The sequence below is a fragment of the Tachysurus fulvidraco genome, chromosome 14, assembly GCF_022655615.1.
Source record: "Tachysurus fulvidraco isolate hzauxx_2018 chromosome 14, HZAU_PFXX_2.0, whole genome shotgun sequence".
Taxonomy (NCBI): domain Eukaryota; kingdom Metazoa; phylum Chordata; class Actinopteri; order Siluriformes; family Bagridae; genus Tachysurus; species Tachysurus fulvidraco.
Window position 1 is genome coordinate 22,407,127 of NC_062531.1, and position 16,121 is coordinate 22,423,247.

General features: G+C 36.8%; 2 protein-coding genes across 3 annotated transcripts in view; one reads left to right on the plus strand and one right to left on the minus strand.

Annotated features, from left to right (window-relative positions):
- Nucleotides 1–3,545, plus strand: part of vps13a (vacuolar protein sorting 13 homolog A) — a 44,340-nt gene extending 40,795 nt beyond the window's left edge. For both annotated transcript variants that reach the window (XM_047822855.1, XM_027167458.2), the window contains exons 68-71: nucleotides 718–803; nucleotides 900–1,023; nucleotides 1,527–1,601; nucleotides 2,438–3,545. In XM_047822855.1, the coding sequence (XP_047678811.1) occupies nucleotides 718–803; nucleotides 900–1,023; nucleotides 1,527–1,601; nucleotides 2,438–2,485 (333 nt within the window). In that variant the 3' untranslated portion in view covers nucleotides 2,486–3,545. The remainder of the gene's footprint in view (nucleotides 1–717; nucleotides 804–899; nucleotides 1,024–1,526; nucleotides 1,602–2,437) is intronic.
- A 1,438-nt stretch (nucleotides 3,546–4,983) lies between these two features.
- Nucleotides 4,984–15,021, minus strand: gna14a (guanine nucleotide binding protein (G protein), alpha 14a). Its single transcript, XM_027167460.2, has 7 exons — nucleotides 14,543–15,021; nucleotides 8,745–8,929; nucleotides 8,420–8,574; nucleotides 7,158–7,286; nucleotides 6,864–6,993; nucleotides 6,546–6,699; nucleotides 4,984–6,038 (listed from the first exon to the last, which is right to left on the minus strand). The coding sequence occupies exons 1-7, from the start codon at nucleotides 14,661–14,663 to the stop codon at nucleotides 5,848–5,850; spliced, it is 1,065 nt and encodes a 354-aa protein (XP_027023261.1). The 5' UTR covers nucleotides 14,664–15,021; the 3' UTR covers nucleotides 4,984–5,847.
- Between the last annotated feature and the right edge of the window lie 1,100 nt (nucleotides 15,022–16,121).

Here is a 16,121-nt window from a genome sequence, read left to right on the forward strand (position 1 = left end):
GACAAGTTTGGTGTCTTTAATTTTCCACGCAAGCTGTATGACAATATTTACTGTATCTCCAGTTTCGAGCACATGATCAGTTTTAGTTTCATAAAGTATCCAGTGCATTTTTTATTATTATTATTATTATTATTATTATTATTATTATTATCATCATCATCATCATCATTATTATTATTATTCAACTCTCTTCTAAAGTACTGTTTTGCTTTCTGACCTCCTTCCTGAATCTGATTCTCATGCAGACTGAAACCATGGGATTCTGACAAAGAAAGAAATGTGACGCCATTTGATAAGTTTTCTAGATAAGTCCGTGCGAGATGCCGAATATCTCGACACGGGTTTGAGACGAGTGTGTGAACCGATTCGGGTTAAAAAGGCGATAATCATTCGGTTTTGACTGTAAGAACTTTTGTGTGTGCTTCTGCTGTCTTGCATTTTAAATGCTGATAATGAATGAAGATTGGTTAAGTTTCCTCTTTCTCATGCACGTGTTTGTGATTGTTTTTTGTGTGACATCACACTTCTCTCTGCATTCATTCTTCTGGTCTCCATATCACCATCATTCCTCCTTAATCAGTGGCCATGTTCAATCAAGATCGTGATTTATTCTGATCGAATATGCATTTCTGATTGGATGTGTAACGTGATTTGTTTGGATTTCCGACGATTTGCGGCGAATTTCCTTGTGTAACCAGTTTCCTTCTTATATTTTAGAAAATTGAAAATGGACGCTTTGCGAAGTACAGATACTTTGCTCATGCCAAGGTGAACGAGTCTGATTTCTTGATGATCACCAAAAGGTTTGTCTATAAATCGCAGTAGCATAAGAGTACCTACTGTATTATCGTATTAAAGCATGAATCTAGCTGTTCGTCATCCACCTCCTCTATCTGCAGGGGCATATTTTTTGTTACTAGAGGCACTTTTGGGCAGTTGACATGCGAGTGGCAGTATCTATTTGATGAGTTCACCAAAGATCCCATGATTGTTGAGGACAGACGACTGCGCATAGAGGCAAAGGTACAGCATCCAGTTCACAAGGGCTGTGTGGTTACATTACAAACCTGTCTTCGTTAGCTGACCTTCAGCCAGGACACATTTGTTAACCAAAATTGGGATTGCGGTATCTTAGTGACTAAGGAGCTGGATTACTTATTCGGAAGGTTGTGAGTTCAAATCCGAGGTCCACTAAGCTGCTGCTGCTGCAGGGCCCTTGAGCAAGGAAGACCCCTAACCCACAATTGCTCAGGTGTATAAAATGAGAGAGACTGTAAGTCGCTCTAGATAAGGGCTTTTGCCAAATGGTAGAACTGTAAATGTAAAAGGAATAAGCCAAAATAATTGGACAAAATGCAGCTCAAACCCTCCTTATTTAAAATGATGAATAATGACTCTTACTTTCTGTCTTTAAGGAGTAAATTGTCTATACATGAGCATCCTCTAATGATTTGATAAACTGTGATTGTGCCTTATGAAAGTTGCTAAAGATGGGATTTTAATTTTTTTTAATATCACCTTTACAGGAACGGGTGAAGTCTGTGTTTCATGCCAAAGAGTTTGGGAAGATCATCAACTTCAAGACTCCAGAAATAGCCAAGGTATGATTACAGTTGTGCTCATGACCAGCCTCATCCACACACATCCAGCTTAAATAAGGGGCAAAAAAGAAACACAGAACAGATGCTGAATACAAAATATGCAAGCAGCAAAGGCATCGTGGATTTCTACTTAAAACTAGGAGTACAAAAGCTTAACATGGCTAAGAACTTTCTTTAGCAGCCACCGTTTACTCAAACTGTCCTCAAATAATTTCCTGAGCTCATCAACCAACACGAAAAAGTTCATTTTCTTTACCTGCATTTCAAACAAATCTTTAGGTCCCTTGTATTCTGCTAAAATATGTGAAGGTCAGAAATGTAAAAAAAAAAAAAAATTATAAAAAAAATTATATTTATATAATGCTAGTGTGGGACTTCAGGGGTTTAAACCACTCATGTACCAACAAAAGCCCCTTTTGAAGACTGAAATCATTTTACACCATAAATAATGTACGGACTCGGCAGGACAAGGAACCCGTCTGTCATTTTAGCGCTTGTTTTATGTGTTCATTCCATGGTACGCAGTTTTAAAACTTGCTTGTCGAGCTGTTAAACAGAATAGAACCTATTGTGGTCAGCAGGTGGCACTGTTGTTAGCATACTGCAACTGGACAGTTGTCATTCTTTCATTGTAAGAGTTGTTGAGGTAATAATGATAAAACTGTTGGTGAGTCATAGTCTTAGGGGGCTAAGTCTCTCATCCCTTCCAACCCTAGCAAAGCCTCTGCACTGCATGACGGTCACATTTTTTGAGTGGACATTTTGAATGCGCTGTGACTTTTCAAATTTGTGTGAAATCAATCTAACTTTTTGTTTTCTTTTTGTCCCCTCCACAGTGGGTTCTGACCAAGCTTCAGGATGCCAGGGACAGCCTACAGAAATAAGCCTGTGTCTCTGGTAGCCTTAAAAAAGCACATGTGCGCACACATACACACACACACACAGAGAGAGAGAGACAGAGAGAGAGAGAGACTCCCCTATCCTTAGTGTGTGCCTTCACATATATGCAAAACTATACAACACTACACTTTATAGGGTTGTGCATCGGTCACTCAGAAAGGACTGAAGAGCTACCATCTGTTATAGTGACTGATAAAAAAAAATTGTGTGTGTGTGTCTTGTTTACAGCTTCATTTTAGCCACTGCCTCATGTGGCTCCCTCACACGCCTCACCCGTGTGTGTGTATATATATAAGAGTAGTGCGTAATATGGAAGCAGATCATGTCATTCATTTCGCAAAGCCATCTGGAAAGCATACTGTACATTTGTGTCCTTTTTTGCTCGTCGATAACAAAACGTTACAACAGGAAAAACTTTTTAGTCCACTCAGTAATCTCTTATTCCACCACTACTATGATTAAACATTTAGCATCTTACGCTTTGTCAGGAAACGCTGCTCGTTGCTCCGTTAAGGCACATCTTATGGGTTTTATTTGTCGAATAGGTAAAAAAAAAAGACCAATATATTTATGTATTTTATAAATTGTTAAGTAAAAAAAAAAAGCTTAACACATCAGCATGTCATCCTCTACAAACAAGTTTATTTTTGTACCTGTGGCTTTCGCATGAAGCCTTTCCTTCAGCCATGAGCGTGTAGAATTAACTGTTTACAGCTTCTCCACAGTATTGTACTGTAAATATTGAGTGGCTTTGGAACGTACTGTTGATTTTTTTTTTCCTCAGTCGTTCTGTGCAGCTCATGCAGAAGTTCTATTGTTCCTTCTCTAAACCTTTAACACTGACTCTGAAATATAATATGCAATAAGAACCCTATTAGCCTTTCAGCGGCACTAATGTACAATTTGTTTAATATATTTATCGATCATTGCAACGGTCTCCTGTTATTTTTTTTTGTTGTTGTTGTTGTTTTTTAAATCGGATATACATAATAAATAAATGTATTTTGATCAGTTATGCTGATTGAAATTCAAGCATGGACACTTTTATTTTGTAGGAGCATTTTGTTTACATTTATTTATTTATTTTTTATATATAGGAGCCAGAGTCTGTGCTGGAATGATGGGTTTAAAAAAAAAAAAACAAGAAAATAAAAAAAAATGTCTTTTTATTATTAATCATTTTATAGTCATTCAGTCATACAAACTTATTAAATATTTATTTTGATTTTTTTATTTTATTTATTGGTGGTGAACAACAAAATTTTTAGTAAAGTAAAATGCCTTTAAAAATAGCGAATTGAAACTTTATATGTAAAATAAAACACGGATAAAGGGCATAACAGAACTAAACTAAACAAAGTCAATATTTGGTATGATAAGCCTTTGTCTTTACGTCGTGCTGTACATGTGTAGGCTCAAGATACAAGTGATTTCAGAAGGAAAACTGGTTGGTAGATTCCTCTAAGCATCGCAGAGAATCTAATCCATAGTCAGCATTTTTTTTTTTAAACTGACGTGCATTTTATGGCCTTTATTTTTTTTTAACTCTTTTTTTTTTTTTTTTTTTTACCCAATAATGCAGACATCTATGACAAAATGCCTAAGACCTTTGCACAGTACTGTATATAGCAGGCAATATATTTTATATTTTTATCAAAAATGTAAGGTAAAACTTAAACTTAAGGTAAAAAAAATCATCCTGCATTCTCACAATGTACTTTATAATAGTTTACTTTTATTTAGTTAATATAAATTAGATTGTCATTTGTGTAAAAGGATCTTTTTTAATTTGCGCTTTCATTTCGGCAAAACCTGCCAAGTTCACTTTGATTTTATAAGAAATCTTTACATAAGAATCTCTCTGCTACGAAGTTGTTGTTTTTTAATCACCATCGACAGGAGGCATAAAATGACACCAAACCTCCAGAACAGCTACAAATATGGCGACTGACAACTATCTCAAGTCTGCTCTGAAGAATGTTTCTGTTTCTCATTTTGTCTGGACAAAACTCAGACTGTGCCGAACTGATGACATAAGAGGAGCGAACTGATATTCTTTAGTCACCAAGGATCTTCATGTGGCGTAGTAACACAGTCTGTTATAGAATTCAGCCATAGTTTGATTGGCATCATCTTGTATGCCAAATTACAACAATTTAAAATATTAAAAGACTAAAAATTGGGCACTTTTTCAAGCATTTCTGTTCTAACCAAAATTAAATGCAAACAGAAAACGATTTTCGTCCAAGTTTATATGTCGTCTAAGCAAAAAAAGTCCAAACCATAGGTATCAAAAATACCAAATAGAAAGCTTAAAAAAATTCATATGGTTTTTGTACAATTTCACAACCTTGTGACAATTTTGCGACTCATTGCAACATGAAAATAAATTGTGCACATTTTCAACAACATTTTTAAAAATTTCTCATTGGCTAATTGTTGACTTTGTTCTCTATTAACTTTTGAAACACTTTAAACCAACACCTTTTAAAAATATTTTATTAGTTTACAGCAGAATTAAGACAATTTGAGAGTACAAGTTTTGAGGTTTTTTGTATTTATTTACTCATTCATTCATTCATTCATTCAGTCTAAATAGAACATGTGGTTTAAATACAGAGAAGATAAATCTGTGGAAATATCACAAAATCCACGAACTACATATTTTACACACCAAAAATGTCGTCAAAGGTAGTAAAGATGGTTTTACTTTCTCAGACATTCTCAAAAAGCCTTCTTAACTGCAATTAAAGTTGAGTCGTAAGAGCGGGAAAACAGTGTTAAGTTTTATTTGAAAGAAATATACTTTGTTGTTGAAACTGAAAATAAATAGGATAAAGTTGACCTTTCACGATTTGACTTAAAGCGCGTGTAATTAAGCTAAGGCACAGTGAAGGCGTTTTCTCCTTACAAGCGTTTTTCTGCCTGTGCATATGGCTACAAATGTAAACTTTTTGCACTTCTGTAATTTTCTGTATTCATTTGTAAGCATTTCTGTATATGGCCAGTAAAGGACAAACAAGTAATTTTTTTTTTAGGGTTTTTTTTTTGACATTCAGAAAATCTTAAACGTTGTGCCCTTTACCAAAATCACCACTACATTCAGTAACTCAACCATCAGCGGCTACAACTGAATTACTTTCCTCTATTTAGTGTGTTACAGCCTCGGACGAAGATCTAAAAAGAAACAAACCGCTTCTTCAGACTCAGAATATGGCCTCAGTGAGGTGTGAACCCGTATCTCCAAATCCCAATTCAGTCCCAGAGTCCTTCCACTAAACACATCTGGAGGATCTTTTTTGCTATCCAGATTAGAGACCCGAGAGAAGGTGTGAAGGAAGTTCTGCTAAACTAGGTTGAAATCTTTCAGGTTGCTTCTAAGGATGGTGTCCTTCACGGCGGCGAAGATCAGACGGATGTTCTCGGTGTCGGTGGCGCACGTGAAGTGGGAGTAAACGGTCTTCTCTTTGTCTGGGTTCTGCTCCTGGTACATCTTCAGAATAAACTCCTGCGCTGCTTTCGGGTCACCCTGAGGGCCTTGAGGCACATAAGATAGAACAGTGGTCAGTGATAAAGACTCTACTTCTGCAAGAAGCTAGAAAGGGAAAGCACGGTGCACAAAAGAAAATAGGTAACAAGCTATAGCGCCTCTGTGTAGCTACTTGACTTGAATTTCTACCTGTTCAGCTTATACAGTACTTGCGTGTCGACAAAATGCAATACGAGTCTTTCTGTCCATTCGTTTCAAGAAAACCGATGCTTTTAAATGGGAAGCGTCACAGAAACATGAAATTCTCTCATGCGTTTTGTTCACCTTGTTAAATTCTCTGAAAGTGTTAGACCATAAAGTATAACAACCATTTAAAAGGATCGTGCGACATTGTTTTTTTTAAGTATTGGAAAATTGCTGTACTCGAGTATGTGGTGTTATTAAAAAAAAATAATAATCAACTTAAGGATGGAACATACATTTACTATTTGTTGAATAAAGCACTAAGGCATTTCTGATCAGTATGATGCTCATATATTTTGAGCCCGTATTACCTGTGAACTCTGGAAAGTAAGTGGCTAGGTGGGAATATGCGATCTTCTCCTTCAGAATGTCCGTCTTATTAAGGAAGAGGATGACTGAGGACTGTTGGAACCATGGGTAGGTGATGATGGTCTTAAACAGAGCTTTACTCTCCTCCATACGGTTCTGTGAAAAATGTGTAAAAGAACAAAGATGGTGTTTATCCCACTATCCAATTGGTCTGTGTATAAAATTCTACACAACATGGCTGAGCTTCCAATAGACAAATAGGTTGTTTGGAGGAAGAATCATTCATTATGGTGAAGGAATGAAGCTTTGGAGGAACTGACCTCATTGTCACACTCAACAAGGACTTGGTCGTATTCGCTCAGCGCCACTAGGAAGATAATGGAGGTGACGTTCTCAAAGCAGTGGATCCACTTCCTGCGCTCAGACCTCTGTCCACCAACATCCACCATCCTTGGATAACAAGGTCAAGTTTAGAGTTCTCTGACTTCACTAACTAATGAGTCAATACTTTTGTATAATACTTTTGTGTATGCTATAATCATGTCTAGTAGCAGAACATCATGTCATGTGATAGGAGAGCAATCCAAATATGGCAAAAAGACAGCCACTCATACCTGAAGATGACGTTTTCCAGGTCGAACGGGTACTCGATGATACCAGTGGTGGGCACTCGTACCCTCAGGATGTCTTGCTCAGTGGGGAGATATGCTGGATCAGCAATACGATCCAGATCACTCAGGTAACTGTAGAGGCAAAAAGTGACACATTTTTAATTGGCCATAGAGTTCTTTGATTAAGCATGAAACATGGCATACAGTTAATGTGTAGTAATTTGGCTTGTTTTTTTTTATATATATATTTTTGCCTAATTTCTAGTTTCTATAGCCAGGGTCTAATCCATCGAAGACTCTCCACACATACCTACCATCCCTGCCACACCATAACATCACATGACTCAATCACCTGCATGCTCATATGTCTGACCTCTCCCATTAGTTCAAGGATGGCCTTGACTCGCTGAAGTACATCTTCATCCTCTTCACCATGACAAGTTCTCCATCACAAAGGGGACATATGAAGCTCTGAAGCTCATTTTGAACTGAACTCTAGATACATGGTTCATAACATTATGATCACATTGTGGCATTTACAAATTATTTGACAGGAGCTCCTCTTGTCTTGACTTGCCACTACTAGACATTCACAGTAACCTATGGTGGTGTAACCCTAGGACAGGGCAATTGTTCAGGGCCCTGACACTGCGGCTGACACTTTCATCTATTTTAAATATAAGTGCAGGTAGGAATCTAGCATAACTTTGGATGGGTAACTTAGGGTAACATTTAGGGGTGTTTCTATCTCACCAGAATGTGTGCAAGTTCATGTTGTAACGTTGCACACTTCAGAAATGCAGAGCACTTGCAAATTAAAACACCAATTTGCTAAGTAAGCATCTAGCTAGGATTTAGCTAGGCTAGGTAATATGATGGCAATGGCCTCCTGGTGGTCCAGCGGCAGGATCCTGTGCTCTCGTTGCTGCGGCACGGGTTTGATTCCCAGGCAAGGAGCTAACCCAACCACTGAAGATTTAACTCTCGTCGCCAGTTCCAAGCACGGATAAAAATGGGAGGGTTGCTTCAGGATGGGCACCCAGTGTAAAACCTGTGCCAAATCTGATATGCGGCCCATGTGATCCGCTGTGGCGACCCCGAAGAGGAAGAAGTCGAAAGAAGAATATGATGAAAAATGTGACAAAAGAAATGCAATAGCCCTGGAATGTTACTGCTAACTACATTTTGTGAAATTCTAAGGAATAACGGCTCTAAACAATCAGCCAATTGAGTATGTTGTCAATGTACAGCAGTATATGACTGACTATTTGGCGGAGTCAGTTAGCTGGTATTCACGGCGGCGGTCGTAACATTCAGCGATGCCTGGGTCCTTCCATAGGCAGCGAATGGCTTCCACATAGCTTTCCTCCAACTCCATCATCTTATCAACATCCACCTCGATCAGCAAATCAGCATAGGTCTGCAGTCACACATATAAGGAGCCAATTATTATTCAGGGGAAATAACCAGGAGATCAATCAGTGTGCATGACCAAAAAATGAACAGCCTATCACAGGTAGGGGGTGTGGGAAGAAAAAAGAAACAACATCAACCCATAACAGCTGAGTGTGTACAGTATGTGTGCGTAACCTTGTTGTCAGGAGTGCCCAGTGCTATTGAAAGCGTCTCCATAGCTCTGATCATGGACTGCATGGCCGTGATGATATTCTGGAACACCAGCTTCGTGAAAGTTTTTCTGTCTTCCTCGGTGTAACCGGCTCCATGGATGATACGCATCTGTTTAATAAAGGTACTCTTCCCACTCTCACCTGTACCTGTAGGTGAAAGGACACACATGAGATCAACACATTCATTCTCATCTCTGCTTGCATACAGGAGTGATCTATAATCACAGTATCTGGGGAGAAGTATCACCCAGAAGAGCCCGGGTTCACTTTAGAACCTGGTTCCTCTTAAGAGTTTCTTCCCCAAATAATCTCAGGAATATTTTCCAAGCCGTCTCCTTCGGCTTGTTCGTTAAGTATCTAGGAACTAGTCTGAAGCTCCTCTGTGGCAATGTCTGTTGTTAAAATCATTTGCACATAAAACTGAATTTTAGTCTGGCAACTGTAAATGTCCAGTAGACATGAACTTGGCTGCTCGTGGATGTCATGTGATCTTACAGTGCTTCATGTCTCTTATGTTTATACACTAAAGCGCTTTATAATGCGAATTATGCTAATGGTTACCATTGACAATTTCCCCATACTATCTAAAAATTATTTTAATGCTCCACTAAAGTAACAAAGATAAGTAACAAATGAATGGACAGAGGAGGAGGAGAGGAAACAGAGAAGAAATCTCCTTTGTGAATGTCTTGTTTAAACACCTCCATCTTTCCACTGACTGTAAACACAGAGTCTTTTACTGTATACACCGACCCACAACTATGCTGCTGCAGCTATAAACCTCCATCATGATGTGGGAGGACTTCTGGAAGCTTCTACAGTTTTGGTGTTTGTCGCTGCTCTGGTCTATTTGCATGAGACTGGAGGTCAACTTCTGTCTCAACTTGAAACCAAAAAGCAGTGATCTATTCCTGAATGAAATGAAGTTTCTGTTCAATCTGGTTATGTGTACGGTTTAAAACAGTCGGTCGATGGCCGGTTTAACGGAGAGGAAATATACTCAGATTATTTTAATGATGCTATTGGAATGTGAAAAGCTGCTCAACAAATTTTTAGAAAAATTGAAGATGAACAATGTCTTTTATTCTTGAATGAACCATGCTAGTAAACTATAATGATATAAGCAGAGCTGTTCCGTGTCTAGTCACCAAACTATTCACTAGTCCCGCAAATTTTTAAAGAAAACAAAGATAAACATTCAAACAATGTTGAACTCGCTTGACTTTCTAATCTTGAAACACATAGAATTGAACACAAGAATGATTCATGATTCATTCAGAATCTAAACTGTTACTGCAACAGACTGAGTGATATTCACTGTGTGCACTAGCCACTACCAGCCTATGCGATTTGTTAAACAAATTGGATGTAGTGTGTGTCTGCGCGCGCGCGTGTGTGTGTGTGTGTGTGTGTGTGTGTGTGTGTGTGTGTGTGTGTGTGCGCGTTTGTGTGCGCGTTTGTGTGTGTAAACATGTGGGCTTTACTGGAAATAATTTTACAAAGGTAAAGGTACAAAATGAATCGCAGTAACATTTCATACATATTGTAACCATACACGATAGTTTCCTGAAACTCATACTGGCCTAATAATTTCTCCAGGAGCCAATTTTAGGTTTGTTCTTTCTACCAAGCAGCAACACAAATTGGTGTCATTTGAAATTGAAATGTCTTTAGGTGGCCTTGGACCTTGCACTTCTGTTCTTTGCATGAATTAGCATTGTACGAATTTCCAAGTGACGTCAGTACGTATAGGACAAATGAAAATGACCAGATTTGAATGATTCTTAGCGTCCAGGTCCAAGTGTCCCTACCTTGTAGGTTACATAACAACAGATCCTTAAATTACAACATCCCGAGCTCAAAGACTTTAGATGTATGTAGGCTTCTGTGTAATACGAAATATGTGTAATAATCCATCTGTCACACGATTAGCCGAGATCTAGATCATCTGACTTTCCTGGAGATATTAGGAAGAAGAAAAGTGAATTCTCTCATTTTTCAATGATTTTGTGATATTAACCGATGAGGTCACTTTGTACGTACAGGCCTGTTAACGTAAATATAGACTGAAAGTAATTTATTAATAAAAAATAACAATTCAAAACCAATAGAAAGTCTTTTATGCTGTTTTTTTTGTTACTTTAATCCTTTGTGTGTGAAATGTTTGAAAGGCACCTGTCAAAAACAAGATATTTTTGCTTAAATACATTTTTAATTGAAAAAGAAAGAAAGAAAAAACTTTATGTAATTTGAAACTTTTAAATATATTTTAAATATGTTTTAAAACCTTTTAACCCGTTACCTTTCCTGTTTCTCTGGCAAGTATTTCCTGTTTAGTGTGGGTCCTTTTGATACTTCTACTATACCGAGTTTGCAGATTATAAATCGTTAGTTTAATAAAGCTAACAAACTGGGTTTGGTATTGCATTTATCATCATTTCCTACAAGGTGCATTATCTATTATATTCAAATTTAAATTCTGTAGAATTCAGATTTCAAAATCCAAAAGTTTTCAACTTTCTGCCATTAAACACATTATAAAAAAAGGATTTAAATACTAATTCAATATAAGGGTGAATGAATTAACTGCTCAAACGGTAGGCCGTAAAACAAACCAGCATAACAAGGATTGTACGATCAGATACACGACTATGAATACATTTGACTGTGAAATGTCTTGCCTTCATGACAGCATGTATTTAACACAGAAATATTATTGCTTGTATAGTTATAGCGAATTAACAGGGACTTGATAAAAAGCTTTTGTTAATTATAAATTGATCGTTTTATCAATTATATTTGAGGAGCTGAAGCTTGTAAGCTGCATGTTTTCCACCACAGGAGAGTCTTCAGGGCGGAGCAACTAGCTCATTCTGGTTTCTTGGTAACGTCACTATGCTATTGTTTTTTTTGTTTTTTTGTTTTTTTGTTCCTAACTTCATTAGACAGAATAAATCAGAGAATGGTGAGTCAGCCACTGTTTATAGCTGCAATAACATGAGTGTTAACAGGGACTAACTTGTCTCTATATCATAAAATACATCATTTATACAGTAATTCCATTTAATCTCTGATGTGTTTACATTTACTACTTGGTGGTTGAAGGTCTTACTAAAAGGCTCGGTGTTAGCTTTTTCACTCCTATACGTCTGCAAAGTAGCCGAGAAACTGTGATTTTTTTTCTTAATTAGTTACAGTGGTTGAAATCAAAACCCTGTATTGTGTTTATTGGCTTCTCCGGTATTTATTAAACTCCGATATTTATTCTCGAGTTCTTGTAGTTAGTAACTTGAATTGAATTTCATTTAAACCACAGTTAATAAATCCTATGTAACAGACTATGTATATAAATTGGACTTAGTATTCTAGCCAGTGGAAGGTTTAGACACGGAAAGACCTATTGTTCCATTAAATAATGTTTAATATGTAAAAAATGTACTGTATTATATTATTAAATAAATAAATAATGTTCATGAAATTAATGGTCCTGTGGAATTTATATTTACAGTTAAATGGATCCCTGATTTGGAAAATATTTGTTTATTCTTTTTTTTCTTTTTTTTCAGAATTTATTGGATTTTGTTCTGTTTTACAAAAATGTTCTATTGCATGATTTAAAATATTTTTTTACCCACCCTGCACCTAGCTGTGTACCTGTGAGTGTTTTTTTAGGCTGAAGCTTTGAGTCTCTGATTCTGTTGGGAAATGCTGGTGTGGTCAGTTGGTGAGATAATGAATCCTTCGAGAAATTAGCCAGACTCTCATGCTGTGAACTTTGACATGCTCAAATGCACCTCTGATTCGATCCATCCCCTAATCCACATTACACTACTACAGTACATGGGAGTTCATCATAAGCATAATGGTTAAAAAAGTTAATAAATGTCATTTACAGTGTAGTCTCTTTGGATGTGTGTGTAATTATAGGGGTTTGGTGAAATGCACTGAGTTACACTGCAATGAATTAATGGAAAAGAAAGGGAAATATGTGTGTGTGTGTGTGTGTGTGTGTGTGTGTGTGTGTGTGTGTGTGTGTGTGTGTGTGTGTGTGTGTGTGTGTATGTGTGTGTGCTCTTCAGGAAATTTGGCTTCATGCTCAACGACCAGAGAACGTCATGCTTTGCATGCTTTTGCATAGCTACAGCAGTCACACTGGCCATGTAGCCATAAACTAGAGTTCCCCAAACCATGCTACAGTAACTAAAGCCACAGCTCACACACAGATACACACACAGACTCACACACAGGCAGAAGGACCAGGTGTGTTGTTGAATATCATTAAACTGATCTCAGATCAGCTTTAAACATAAATGTAGAGAAAGGAAAGTCCCTAAACTATGTCCAGTCCACATGTCCAGGGATAACAGCAACAATGCTACAGTTTTGCACTTTTACTTTAGTTGTAAGACAATTTAATTCATACACACAGATATTGTATTACCATACATGTATATGTATATTTATATATTAGACCTTCCAGAAGATCCTTGTACTTGCTCAAACTGTTGGAATAATCACTGATCGTTTTATTATACGTGAGATATTGTGATGTCAGAATGCTGTTTTTGTTTTTGTTTTTTGTGTAAAATAATTAAAAATCTTCTCACTTTGAAATCTTAGTACACTTGTTTTCTTTTCTCACGCTCAATTAAATCGCAAACAAACGAGCATACAGCTGGCTGAAAATTATTATTATATGACCGAAGGTAAATGACAGATTGATTATTGATGTGTTATTAGTTAAATACTTAAATACTTAGTTATTTATTTACAAATCAATGCTCACTAACACATCTCATCTATATAGTATTTTTCCAAGATAGTGACCCCAAACAGAATCTGATGAATCGCTATTGGGTTGAGTTGATATTTCTTATAATATGGTCCAATGTTTTGGAGCACGCTGCCATTGTTGGATTGATGGCTCATAAGCAAAAATTCTGAATTACAACCTATGTGTGTTGAGAAACTCGGGTGTCGGGTTAAATACAGAGTTCCTGTTTTATACATTTCATGGTGTAAGTTTAAAATGCACTGAAATGCACAATAATCAGGTGATGATCCAAATATGAAATTCACTCATTTTAGCTTTTAGACACACTTAAGTTGTTTGACATGTTTTTGTATGTAGTGCAGTTCTTTTCAGGTCATATGTACCATGCTCACAGAAACGATTCCGAAGTGTTTTCTTCGATTCGCATTAGTTGAAATGTGAACAAATGTGAATGTTTAATACTTCTTCCTTCCTTTGTTGGTAAACATCGAAGACGCGTTTGGTGGAGAAACGAGATGTTGTACAAAGATGTAAGTAAAAGAGATGTAAGTAAAAACGTTACAGGTGTTGTCTGTTCTGTATCCCATGCTAACATACAGTACGCTCAGAAATAAACGCAACACACTGTGACCTTACTAGACGCTTGTGTTGTCTTCAAGGCTGCATCTTTTCTAGCATTACTGTGTATCTGTATCTGTAACTGGGATGGATGTGTTGTGCATTCAATAATAAATAAACTAAAAAAAAAATTATACGATTAAAGCTTTGAAGATACCATTATTTGGTCCGTTTAGGTCAAGTAATAGGTATGTATTCTTCATGTTTTGTACTGATTCTGTATGTATGTAAGGTACAGTGGATGGACCCTTAATGGTACCATGCAAGCATTGAGGAACACTAGAATAGGTTCTGTCTCTTACCCTTCTTTATATCTAAACCCATAGATTGATTGATTCTGAATGATGAATGTTAATTTGAAGGCTTACCCAGCAGCAGGAGCTTCAGTTCTCTCCTGGAGTCATTCTTATCACGGCGGAGCTGCTTGTCAATCTCCTGATTGATCCTCCGGCGCTCCTTCTCCTCTGCGGATAAACAACACCCCGCCATCTCTTCTCACTCTCTCTACACACACTTCTTCCTCACTCACTCTTTCTCACACAGTCCTTACACTCGTATTATCACCTAAAAAGACAAAAACTCGTGAATCTTCCCGTCTATCCAGGCGCACTTGTTGCTCTTTAAGTCATGCGCGCGCCCAGGTGTCTCCAGGTGCGCCTATAACTTTGACTGTAATCTAAATATCACGTAAAAGTTCTGTTATTCGCTTCCTTTTCTCCAGTTTTCCAGCATCCTACTGATTTTCTAGCATCCTACTGACTTCGTGTCTTGTCTCCGTGTCTTTCTGTCCGGTAGATGGAAGTTAAAGGAGGAAAAGTAGAGTAGTAGTTAGCGCACGCGCAACAAGTCAGCAGAATGACAGCAGAAGTTAATATGCATATGCATGACATCATCTGCACTCATTTGCATATTCCAACAGGTTGCTTATAGAAGATTTTCTGGAAACAGAAATGGATTCAAGTTGCTTTAAATCAGAGAATGTAGCTTTGTGGCCACACTTTGTTCCCTAAAATGTTTAGATTTGTAAAATGAATCGATGAATCTGTAACTAAAAGTTTATTACTACCTTCATAAACTAATTATCTACTCAATAATCAATACTCAATTCATTTTTAGAGTAAAGTCAATTGTATTACAGTTCCGAATATTAAAACATAGATAGATAGATAGATAGATAGATAGATAGATAGATAGATAGATAGATAGATAGATAGATAGATAGATAGATAGATAGATAGATAGAGAAACAAAACAGTCATTAGACTAAAAAATATTTATATATAGATATATTTTTGTATTGTTTTTTTAATTAGAATGAGAATTTAATCAATAAATCAGCTGATAGAAAATAAGTGCCATTTAAGCAGAGTTGCTCCTAGCACACCAAAGTCAACTTCTAATGACATAATAATGTGTTTTGTTCCTCTGACAGTCTAACAGTCTACAAACAATTACAGTGTTTTATTTAATAATGACTGACACGTCATATGTTTGAACTGTTTATGTTTATATTAAATCCTTCGGTACTCTAGTGATTAAGGACATAGATGTGTGAGATCCTGGGTTCACTTCACCACTAACCTCTTCACTCCCACTGACTCTTACCATGTTTGCTTTTTTCTGCACCTCTAAGAACTTCACTTACAGTACTTATTAAACTCCTGTGGTTATATTTTAGACCGTATATTTATATTATACTTTCATTATGTTTTCTTGTTTTTCTTTCTATTATTTGTCAGTCATGTGACTTGCAAAGTAATCATTTCATTGTATGGTCTGAACAGCTGTGTTTATACTTTGCACATGACAGTAAACCTCTTGAATCTTGAATCTTAATGTTAAAGAAGGTCTGAGAAACATTATAGTTTCTATTATCACTTAGGTTATAGCAGCTAAAAACAGTCACTCCCACACAGATAACTAGATATAATAATAAAAAAAGTCATC

Bases quoted from the DNA above. Each gene is read 5' to 3' on its own strand.
- gna14a (XM_027167460.2), bottom strand. From the start codon at position 14,663: ATGGCGGGGTGTTGTTTATCCGCAGAGGAGAAGGAGCGCCGGAGGATC. The intron at 7,287-8,419 runs GTCAGTCATATA...TTGCCTCTACAG, and splicing joins CTAACTGACTCCGCCAAATA to TTACCTGAGTGATCTGGATC. The intron at 6,700-6,863 runs GTCAGTTCCTCC...CATTTTTCACAG, and splicing joins TTGTTGAGTGTGACAATGAG to AACCGTATGGAGGAGAGTAA.